The sequence below is a fragment of the Podarcis vaucheri genome (genome assembly GCF_965113315.1).
Source record: "Podarcis vaucheri genome assembly, chromosome: 8".
NCBI classification, from domain to species: Eukaryota; Metazoa; Chordata; class Lepidosauria; order Squamata; family Lacertidae; genus Podarcis; species Podarcis vaucheri.
This window is the reverse complement of record NC_138766.1, coordinates 26,836,447-26,848,028: the sequence shown is the minus strand read 5'-3', so window position 1 is coordinate 26,848,028 and position 11,582 is coordinate 26,836,447. Positions and strand designations below refer to the sequence as shown.

The following is an 11,582-nucleotide window of genomic DNA, read 5'->3' as shown; positions in this document are numbered from 1 at the left end:
GCCTAGATTTTTTCCTCTCTGTTCCAGGCCCTTCTCAACAGTATCCCCTTGCAGAATTTTCAATGCTGGCAAAAAAATGTTTGATAAGGTCAGCGGGGCAGCTTACTCTGTAAATTGACTCAGTATCACGGGATTAAGGAGGGGGGATTTGGTATGCCTCATTTAAAATTAAATCATGCAGGGGAAGAAACCGAGGATAAAATATAAATTGTTAACGGAGACTAAGGAAAGAGGTGGCTTCTCTGTGCCAGATTTGAGATTATATTATGAGGTGTCCTGTCTTTGCTGGCTCTGGGAGTGAATTGTCTTAAAGCATGTGGATACCTTAGACTTGGAAGATCATGATAATAGATTTGTTTGGCATGCATATCTATGGTATGAAAAAACAAAAGTGCATAAAGGTTTCCTAAACCACTTGGTGAGAAAATCAATTTACTCAGTGTGGGGAAAATATAAAAACTTATTGGAAGAGAAAACACCTGGTCAAAAGTGGGCTAACTGGGGACATAACTGGGCTAAGTTGGCTAAGGGGACTGAAGTAGGCCACTTCAGTCACTTTAGCCCAGTTAGCCCCCTAAGTCTCCTTAGCCCACTCCAGTCCCCTTAATTCCCCTTAGCCCATTTAACTCCCCTTTGCCCCTTAGAACACTTGGCCCACTTCAGTCCTCTAAGCCAACTTAGCTCACTTTAATCCTCTTGGTCTACTTCAGTACCCTTAGAGCACTTAGCTCATTTAAGTTCCCTGAGCTAGGGGTACTTAAGAAATCAATGAACTCCCTTGCAAATGAACACTGCAGAACAAATTTATTAAATGCTTTGTTTATTGAAACATGGCCAGAGAATGTCTCAAAAGCTATATGAAAAGGTTTTCATGTGAACCAGCCAGGCTACAGTTCCATGTCAATTTGTGTGATCCTATACATTGTCTAGGGGACGCGGGTGGCGCTGTGGGTTAAATCATAGAGCCTAGGGCTTGCCGATCAGAAGGTTGGCAGTTCGAATCCCCGTGATGGGATGAGCTCCCATTACTTGGTCCCTGCTCCTGCCAACCTAGCAGTTTGAAAGGACGTCAAAGTGCAAGTAGATAAATAGGTACCACTCCGGTGGGAAGGTAAACGGCGTTTCCGTGCGCTGCTCTGGTTTGCCAGAAGCGGCTTAGTGATGCTGGCCACATGACCCGGTAGCAGTACGCCGGCTCCCTCAGCCAATAAAGCGAGATGAGCACCGCAACCCCAGAGTTGGCCCCAGAGCTACCTTTATACATTGTCTACTCAGAAGTAAGTCCCATTGAGTTCAAAAGAGCTTACTTCCAGGCAAGTGAGCCGAGGACAGAAGCCTCATGCCAACTTTGGCCTTTCCAATTCAGTGATAGCCACACAAATCTATTTCAGTTGCTCAAGCTGAAATGTATTATGAAGCAACAGGAACACTTGTACCAGGAAGCAGTTTCCACACTAGTGACATTTTCCTGCCTCCAGGAAATAGTGAATAGTGTGCCATCTCTGCACGCTATTCAAAAAAGAAGAACTGAGGTACAAATAAGTGCAGTTTCTTTCATCACAGTGCTATATTGGAAGGATGGGGGAGACTGAACAGAACTAAAACTGCAGATTACACAGGAGACCAACTATCAACCAAGTGGACTTATTCTGGTTCTTTCATTCATATATATATATATATATATATATATATATATATGAAAGGAGGAAAGAATATATATTCTCTCCTTTTTGCATTTTTTTTTGTTTTATAATATTATAAGTTCTTAGAGTATTTTGTGCAAAAATTCAAACACATTGTTTAAAAAATTCCTTTCAGAACATAGGCATTTCTGTTTAGGTGGTTGCTCTGAAGTCTTGGTTATATGCTCAAAAGCTAGGGCAATATTCAGAGGTCAGGGCTGGATCTAGAATCACCGAAGAAGGCTTTCAGTTTAAAGCGTTGTAAATTTTAAAAAGGGAAAACAGGTAGAGAAACACAGGACTCCATCTGGTGGCACAATGCTATATCGCACATACAAGACATATATATCACTTTTTCTTGAGCAGTCTTGCTGAGTCCTAGGTGGAAAGATATTCTTCAAAAAGATGTAAAATGACTGAAGAAGGTATTGCAAATGGGCAGGGTAGCAATCCTTTAAAAAACCATTAACATACCATGAAAATAGGCCCACCACCACACACAAAAAGTTTTCTCTGAGCAAAGAATATGAGGCAAAGAGTCCTATAAAGCATTTCCCATATCTGTTTTCCATTGACTTTATTCCACGAATCAGAAATCTTCCTTTATTGTGGTTTTGCAAATCTGCCGAAAACAAGTATGCTTTGGGTGCGTTTGTGAAGGACATAAAAGAGGAAAGGATGGTTAGCCAGAATCTCCACAGGTTCCCGACGTGGACGCCTATCCTTGGGGCAATGGACTGCCTCTGCTTCTTCACCACCCTCCTCATCAACCTCAAATAGAGCATTGTGGATAAACTGAGTCAGAACCACGTTCTCTGTTGTAGTTGCTCCAGAGAAATCTCCCTTTTTTCGATCAACCAGGTCGATTTCAGTTCTCTTCTCTGAGCTGAACTTGGGAAGAGCCACTTCCACCTCTATGGGCTTCAGATCACAGGATAAGTCAAGAAGATGCTCATGGCTTAGTCCACCTTCCAGCTAGAGGAACAAACACAGAAATGGCAGTGATATCATTTCAGTCCCAGGTTGAATCAAAGCAATGGTGACCACAATAGATAAGTAGGTAATAGTACGTCCTTTCACATCAATATTATTAAATCCATATAAGTGTTATGGAGAAGAGCATCATGGATATTAGTGGCCGCCGAGACCATATAACACTGGTCCTTAAAGACCTACATTGGCTCCCAGTACACTTCCAAGCACAATTCAAAGTGTTGGTGCTGACCTTTAAAGCCCTAAATGGCCTCAGCCCAGTATAGCTGAAGGAGCGTCTCCACCCCCATAGTTCCGCCCGAACACTGAGGTCCAGCACTGAGGGCCTTCTGGTGGTTCTCTCGCTGCGAGAAGTGAGGTTACAGAGAACCAGGCAGAGGGCCTTCTCGGTAGTGGCACCACCCTGTAGAATGCCCTCCCATCAGATGTTGAGGAAATAAACAACCATCTGACTTTTAGAAGACATCTGAAGGCAGCCCTGTTTAGAGAAGTTTTTAATGTTTGGTGTTTTATTGTGTTTTTAATGTTCTGTTGGGAGCCACCCAGAGTGGCTGGGGAAACCCAGCCAGATGAGTGGGGTATAAATAATAAATTGTTGTTGTTGTCGGCATAGGAGCAGGAATATGATTTACCTGTTGAAGAGCTTCCACACTGCAGTCTACTGGGAGCAATACAAACAAGCTCATTTCATTGTTTTTGTAGGGAATCTCAAGAACCTGGACTTGAACACTGCATAGGTCAATTGTCCCTGCATTGTAGACACCTTTCCTGTGCATCAGCTGCACGGTATGACAATCCTTCTGTAAAGAAAAGAAAAGGAGTAAATATTTAAAAAGAGCAAAGGAACTTATTTTGCTTTAGGAGGTTCCTTCCTTCCCCTGATTCTGAATATCCAAGTTATAAAGGTGAGATTTCTACCCCAAGAGACTGCCTCTGGTTTGCTGAAAAAGGGAGAGATGGATAAAATGGGCACCATCTGTCAAGCACATCTTTTTTTTAGAAGCCCCCTTGGAAGAAGAAGATATGCAAGATTGAGGGGAGAGGCCCAATATCTTCTGTTTATCCTGAATGAATAAATCTGGAAGAAAGATAATGGTAAGGATCGCCCCTCTAAAATGCAAGAAGTAGTGAGCCTTCTAGTTCTTTGCAAGGCTACATGATTCCATCAAACTCCCAGAATGAAGAGAGAAGATTTTTCTCTTCCAAGATTTCAGCATCAATCCTGCTAAAATAAATTCCTTCCAGTAGCACCTTAAAGACCAACTACGTTAGTTCTTGGTATGAGCTTTCATGTGCATGCACACTTCTTCAGATACTTATCTGAAGAAGTGTGCATGCACACGAAAGCTCATAGCAAGAACTAACTTAGTTGGTCTTTAAGGTGCTACTGGAAGGAATTTTTTTATTTTGACTATGGCAGACCAACACGGCTACCTATCTGTACCTGCTAAAATAAGTTATCCTCTTCCTTAATTGAAATAATGAGACTGGTGGTTAGTGGCCAAGTGAAACTCTGTTGTTACTCATGGGGCTTTAAGACATCTAAGCCTAGTTGTGTGGGAGCCATCATCTAAAAAGGGTTCAGTTCAGCGCTGCAGAGCCTTCCTTGCATCAAGTATTTCAAGAGACTTCCATCAAGACACTATTGGGGCAACTGAACTCCCATGAAAATCAGGCTATTTGGAAGTTGCAAGGCTACCCACCTACTTGCTCTCATTGTCTCTGCACAACAGAAGCAAGGAAGCTAGACATATATTTACAACTCACCTCATCTGCATGATGTGGGTAAAACGGGGCTTCTTCTGTGAGCTCTTTGTCAAATTTCACTTCCCATTGTCCTTTGAAGTAGAGAGCATTCACCAACAGGAGCTGAGCAAAGCAATCAAAGCTTTCCTTGGGGAGAAGATCCTTGATTTTACCTAGCAAAGAAATGGATATAATAGGGTTAAGAAAAATATCCAGGTTTTTGAAATATTATATTCCATAGTATCACTTCAAATAAAAAGGAGTGTACAACACGTATGCTAGCTATTTATGGAGGGTAACTGGAGCAGCTTGAGTAGATTAATTAGATTAAGTACTTAATTATACCCTGAGTGGTCCTTTGGGGTGCTTTAAGAAGCAAATAAAATATCATGAGCACCAGTTTTCCTTTTACCATGTTTGGAGGACAGCAGAGGCGACAATGGTTTCTTAGGTTATTCTTGGAGAGTAAAATAGATTTAGATGCTGATTTTTAGATCACTCAAATGAGGAACAACAAGTAGAAGCTTTCCTTTCACAAAAGTTGTCAGGAAGAATTTGTTAGTACATTGTGTGGTCTTACCATGTGTACGGATTTCAACCCAAAGGTTGATGAGTCTCCTCACTTCCTCGGGGGCATTGTGCCAATCAACTCCATCCACTTCAGTCAGGTACAGTTTCAGAGCACAGAATATGAATTTCTAGACAGAATTAGAAAAACTGAATCCATGTATCAGTAAATTTAAAAGAATAACAAATCGGTTATAACATCCAGGTTTGTCTCTGATTTGAGATTACAGTGGTAGCTCAGGTGAAGTACTTAATTTGTTCCGGAGGTCTGTACTTAACCTGAAACTGTTCTTAACCTGAAGCACCACTTTAGCTAATGGGACCTCCTGCTGTTGCCATGCCGCTGGAGCATGATTTCTGTTCTCATCCTGAAGCAAAGTTCTTAACCTGAAGCACTATTTCTTGGTTAGTGGAGTCTGTAACCTGAAGCATATGTAACCCGAGGTACCACTGTATTAGATGTACAGCTTCATGACCTCAAAGGTTTTGCATAATAGAAATGTTATTATTGATAGCCTTCTGGAAGCCAGCAGAGATTTTTATTGATAGGCTTCCTTCTTAACCATTGGTATTTCTTAACTACCTTAGATTTGCAGGTCCTTCCCTACTTTCAGAACACTGGGTTTTAGTTGTGGAGTACTTCATGCAACAGGTAATCATTACTGTAATAGTTCCCTCTGGTGGCCTGGGAATGAGGCACAGCTTTGACAGACACCAGTAGATGAAGAACCCATTTATGTAGAATACAGTCAATTGCAGGTTGCAATGTGCACTTGGTTCTCACAGTGCAGTGGAGCACCCACAGGGGCCAAAATTAGAGTTACCTGGATGAAAGCAATGTCCTTGTTTCCATAGAGCTTGTTGGCAAAGCTCAGGGTATAGTTGCTGCTGGGCTTATTAAGAGTCGCAAGGATTTTGCTGAATGCTGTATGGATTCCTTCAGGCTCCTCACACTCGTAGCAGGGAACATCCTAAGGATTCAAAATAGAAGGTTAATTCACAAGACTCTTGGCTGCTAATCTCATTATTAACTTCTCTGTGTCCCGAATACATGCAAACCAACAAAGCCAAGCGACCGAATTTTTAATTCTTTATCGGCAAAGCGCTCAGTTACATCAGCTCCTAACGTGCAAGAGTTTCAAATGATTTCACGCAATGTATTACTATAAGATCCAGTGAAAAGTTGGAAGGAAACACACAAATCCAGATTTAAAATCCCTGCCCAGCAGTGAAATTCACTGGATGACCTCGGGTCAGTCACTATATCTGTAACATTGATCTAGATCAGACTTCCCAAGTATTTCACAACTTAGGCATTATGGCAAGGTGGCTGAGGCTCAGAGCCAGGAGGTGTGTGGCAAATGTCTCATCTGTTGTCACAAGGTTTTAAATGTAATGGTTTAGGATGGGTTTTCGGATTCGGACAGCTAGCATCTTTATTCTGTGCCTGCAATGAAACATCTCCACCAATAGGTTCTTCAATTCCAGTTCAGTTAGAGCAGCACATCCAACTCCTAAGAAACTGCAATCTACTACCAGTATAAATTAACTGGCAGTGATCTATCCATTATCACTGGAGTGGGGAGGAGTATGCATTTTTTTGGGGGGGTGGCAGAGTTGTTGAGCTTCTTTTGGGAGGGGAGTGGACAGTTGTAGAGTTTTTTTGAGGGGGTAGACAGAGTTTCTGAGGTTTATTTGGGACGGGGGTGGGAACGTTACTTGCCCGTGATCAACCATGATTGACAAGGATCATGCAGATGATCTACCTGTCGATCACGGTCGACCTGTTGGACATCGCTGAGTTAGAGGAAAGGAATAAGAAATCTTCATTGGCAGAAGATTGAGATCGTGGACTCAGGGACAGAGAATTATAAAGCGTCAAAATCGAGATGTGGAAAATGTGGAAACAACAAGGAGAGGCAGGACTGAGATGTGAAGAGATGCTTCAGAGATCCAGACCGTGGGGAGCCCTGAAAAATTAATAATTATAATTTGGACTATAATTTAGTCTTTTTTATTTTAGTTTTCATTTTAATTGGAGTATTGCGATTGGATATATTAATTGGATGTTTTTAATTGGAAAATCAATAAAAATGATTAAAAAGAAATCTTCATTGGCATAAAAACACACGAACCTTTCAAAACGCCCCGTAAACCAAGTGCTGCATTCAATTTATTGCTAATTATCTCCTTGTATGAGCGGAATAACTTCCACTTGCACAGTGGGACTTTCCTCCCTCTTTTCACCTGGGCCTACCAAATCTGTTCTGGTCCCCGCTTTAACCCTCTGGAGCAGATTTGGGGGTGGCATACTTGGTATAGTCCTGGGTGGTAATCCCAGTGCACAAGCAAAGGTCATTTCACTTCTGCAATTATTTAGTTAAATACTGCCCAAGATTGCACCAATACTGCAGAGGAAGATGCAAATATTTGTTATGTTCTTGTGCCTGTTTCACTTGAGTTTTACATCTGAGTATTTTGCCGCAAATGCATTTGTGGAAATGATGTCTGCACTCTCATGTGAAGAATTGATTGAACACTCTTCCTTCAAATATATTTCCCCACAAAATGGTAACATGGCTTCAGTTGCATAGGCAAAATAACAGCAGCACTTAAGCACTTAAAATATATGGTTTCCTAGGTCTCATACACCACAAGGTGTCACTGTCAATCAAACACAGAGTAGATCTCTGCTTGCATCTCAAACTTGCAAATGATTTGACATGTTTGGAACATCATATCTGAACCATGCCAAATTAATGATGAAAACATCTATTGAGCTTCAGGCAACCTGAAGTTTGAGTTAATATTACATTCACTTGATAGTAACAAGTCATATTGGGATTGAGAAACAGAGGAAAGGGATATATTCTACATATACATATATTTAGGGTTGCAATATTTCAAAATCCAGACACAAAATGTTTTCTTTTCCTTTTCCTTTTCTGCAAAATCTCCAAAGAAAAAGAAGTTTGTTAGCTATGGGGGGGGATTCACCCCCCCCCAAAAAAATGTCTGGTTTTCCCAATTTGACCTATTGCATGGACACAATTTTCAACAGATGAATCCTGGCTATGTCCAGGAAATTCCAGATGTATGGCAGCCCTACATATATTGTCTATGAAGTGATTCAGTAATATTACATCTCTACACATGTATCAGCTTTTGTATACAGCCTTTCTTCCAGGCATGCACATTCTAAGACATCCTTGTTTTAGATGCTCTTTTAGGATTGTAATGAGAAAGTAAATGTTCAGATTGAAAAAATAATCAAATAGGCTCAGTGCATATGAGGAATCCCTTTGGATTCGGAAATAGCATTTCTATAATAATTTTCAGAAACTGATCAACAACTTTCCCAGAACGATCTCGTTGCTTACCTACTAGTGCACGACTGGAAGACTCTAAATGCAGTTTAGATCTGGATCTCACAACTATGGGACCTAATATTAATGGACAAACTGACACAACCCGTGCGTGAGAGAGCTGAACAGACAAGAAAACCACTGATTTTCAATCAACCTGGGATAGTTTTATCACATATCCAGCATCAAGAGTAGTTATGGGCCTCTAAGTGCAGATGGAAACTTGTTGTAAACACCATAATTCACTATAATTTGTTATAATCACTATAATTCAGTTTAAGAACTGAAATGACTTAAAAGTTAAATGTAATTAAAATAGATATCTGGTGCCTCTGTATGTGTGGATGGGGGGTTGTTCAATACTAATTTTTGTTTAATTAAGTAAAAAAATAATAATGGGGAGGGGGAATTCAAATGAATTGTAACCAGTGATTATAACAATACCGTGGACCCTCCGGATATGAGTTTAATTCGTTCCGGGGGTCCGTGTGCACTCTGAAAGAAGAGGCACTGTTTCTGCGCATGCAGAACTTCCAGGTTTGCTGTGTTCACAACCCGAAAGTTACATTACCCAAAGGCAACGTAACCCAGGGATGCACTGTAACTGTAATAATTGGTGTGGACCAGTGATGGGAAGCTATTTGCCAGTGAACCTAGTCTGAAGGCTGCAGCTCTTCTGCTTGATTATTCTCACCTTCTCAACCTCAGCTGCCTGTTCATTTCCAGACGCATAAGCACCCAGGCCTAGAGCCCGGATGAGGTTCACAGGGGACAGCAAGACATTGTTATCTGTGAGCTCTTGGGCCACACGGTGGAAAAAGTCAACAGCAAATTTAGCATTGGCTTCAGGCAAGGTAGTCATGATGGAATTAGAAGCCCTAAGGGAAAACCAGAATGAGTCAATTTTTACAAGCTCTATCATACTGTGTATGTTTTGTTCCTGCTACTATACCCGTTCATCAAAAACAATTTTGAAGAACTACCTGGGTTAAAAGAATTATTGTGCACTCCTCGCGCAAGACCCCACTGTGGCACAGCGCCCTCCTGAGTATGCGCATGCCCCCCCCCAGCTCAACAAACTCAAAAACCCAGACAATTCATGTAAAATCAAAAAATCTGTCCAGGGGCCACATTGGGCACCAAAAAGAGGACATGTCCAGGAAAACCCGGACTTATGGCAACCCCAAATTAGGTAATGAAAAAATATAATGGGAAGTAAGTTTAACAGAGGCGGATTTAGGGCAGTGCAAGCAGTTCCCCAAGCTGAGGGGGACGCCACAACTATAATGTGGAGCACGCACAGAATGGAAGGCAAGAGGCAGAGTGCCCCAAATTTTGACCTCGTAAAAAGCACTGCTGAAATTTGAAAGACCAGAGTCCGCCTGTCAGGGGCTGGACTGAGGAGGAATGGCAGGAGCCCTCCCCTTCTCCTGAACCTTCCTGAAAACAGGAGGACAGTATAGATTTAGAACAGTGGTTTGCAGAAGGGCATAGTTCAAAGGCTGCAGAGGGGAGAAGCTGGGAAATATTGGAAGAGGGACAGCAGGAAGAAGAAGAAGCAACAGGGCAGAGACAGCTGACAGGCTCAGTGTCTTTGGAGAGCATTCCTGATCACCCCCACCCCCAGGACCAAGCGAGTATTGAGAGTAGTAGAACAGAAAGCTCAGAGGCAGAAAGCTCAGATTGGCCAACGCAGGGGTGAAGTAGAATAGGAGAGACGTAGGGGGTGGGATTTTACTTGGAGCAAAGCCATTATCTAGGGGAGACTGCAGTCCTTTGTCTCTCACTGTGAGTATTGAATAAATTAATTGGTAAGAACTTTTATTGTCTATCTGATTCTTGGCTGCCACCGTGGGAGGGATTGAATTCCCTGAAGCCTGACACCGCCCCTGCAAATGCTCGGAATATTTTCTTTCTGTTTTGGGGGCTGCCAAAATGTTTTTTCTCGGTACTTGGTTGGTGATGTGAAACTAAGCATGCTCAGAGTATTTTTGTTTTGTTTTTTGTAGTCCTTGGAAGCTTATTAATAATAAATTTTGGTTCCTTATTTTATGCATTCCTTTTTTGAGGGGGGAGGGGGACCCCTGTTTTGAGAACTGCAACAGAGCCTCCCTGCCACTTTAATTTGGCCTTGGGGGGAAAAGCAGAGCTACTCACCTTGGATTCAGTTGCGATGATAAGAGGCTGGCAGGTGAGTGTGATGCTCTCCTCCACTGAGCTGCTGGCATTTATATGGATCTCCTTACACCCACGCAACCATTAAACAGATTTGCATTTCTAAATCAGCAAAAAAATTGATTAAAACAAATTTACATAACGAAAACAGTGCGAGGCAAAACCTGGTCATTTGTAATAATCAAACCTAATCATCACAGATGACTACATATGCTGCAGATATGACTTTGTATAATTACATATATTTCAGCTGCTGCAAACAGGTGGATTACGACACACCCTTTCAGCAATGAAGGTGTTTGTGCATTTGTCAGTGTGCTCACGGAACTCCAAATAATGGCTCTTGAAAACATCCCCATTATAAAACTATCCCTTAAAGCCAATATTATTTTACCAAGGGAATCCGTTGAAAGAATGGGTGTCCCTTTAGGCTAGAAATGCAGAAGGTTGCTTCCTTGTTCCCCAAATTCCCCTTGAATGCCCTCTGGTGCTGTGAAAAATGACAGGGCTTTGTACACACTGGACAGTATTCAGTTAATGTGTTTGGTCAGCAAAAGGATTTCCACTTGCACAATGGGACTTCCCCCTCCCCCAAGACCTTTGGAGGAGGAAGACTCGGGTATACAGTATTTGGCCAGAATTCCTTGTTTTCTCTATTTGTACATTATTTTTAGTTGCTATTCAGCTGTTTTGATTTGTTTGCAATTTGTTGATTTTGTTTTGCGCTACCTAAAGGAGGGCGGGGCAGAAATACTGTCTGCATAGGTAGGTCTACGTGAGTGTAAATCTTGGGAACAAAATAATAAAAATAAAGAGAAGACGAACAATATGCAGATATTACAACGTCAACTAAATAGTTCCAGTAAACAACAAATTAAAAATTCTGTCATAATGTAAACAAAACCACAGTGCCAAAATTTAAGATTTCCAGTTTAACCATTCACCTATCACTAGACAGCACAGTTGGAAACATGCAAATTATCCCGTCTTTATCATGGTGGCTAGGGTTGCCATATTTCAAGAGGTAAAAATCTGGACACAAAAAGTTGTTAAG

At 41.6% G+C, this 11,582-nt stretch overlaps 1 protein-coding gene across 1 annotated transcript in view; it reads right to left on the bottom strand.

Annotated features, from left to right (window-relative positions):
* Positions 1–2,271: 2,271 nt before the first annotated feature.
* The window catches only part of LOC309538699 (serpin B3-like), a 39,783-nt gene continuing 30,472 nt past the window's right edge, over positions 2,272–11,582 (bottom strand). Inside the window, exons 5-9 of the mRNA XM_082234528.1 lie at positions 5,813–5,959; positions 5,002–5,119; positions 4,443–4,594; positions 3,308–3,475; positions 2,272–2,657 (exon numbers count right to left, since the gene is read on the bottom strand). Of these exons, the coding sequence (XP_082090654.1) occupies positions 2,286–2,657; positions 3,308–3,475; positions 4,443–4,594; positions 5,002–5,119; positions 5,813–5,959 (957 nt within the window). The 3' untranslated portion in view covers positions 2,272–2,285. The remainder of the gene's footprint in view (positions 2,658–3,307; positions 3,476–4,442; positions 4,595–5,001; positions 5,120–5,812; positions 5,960–11,582) is intronic.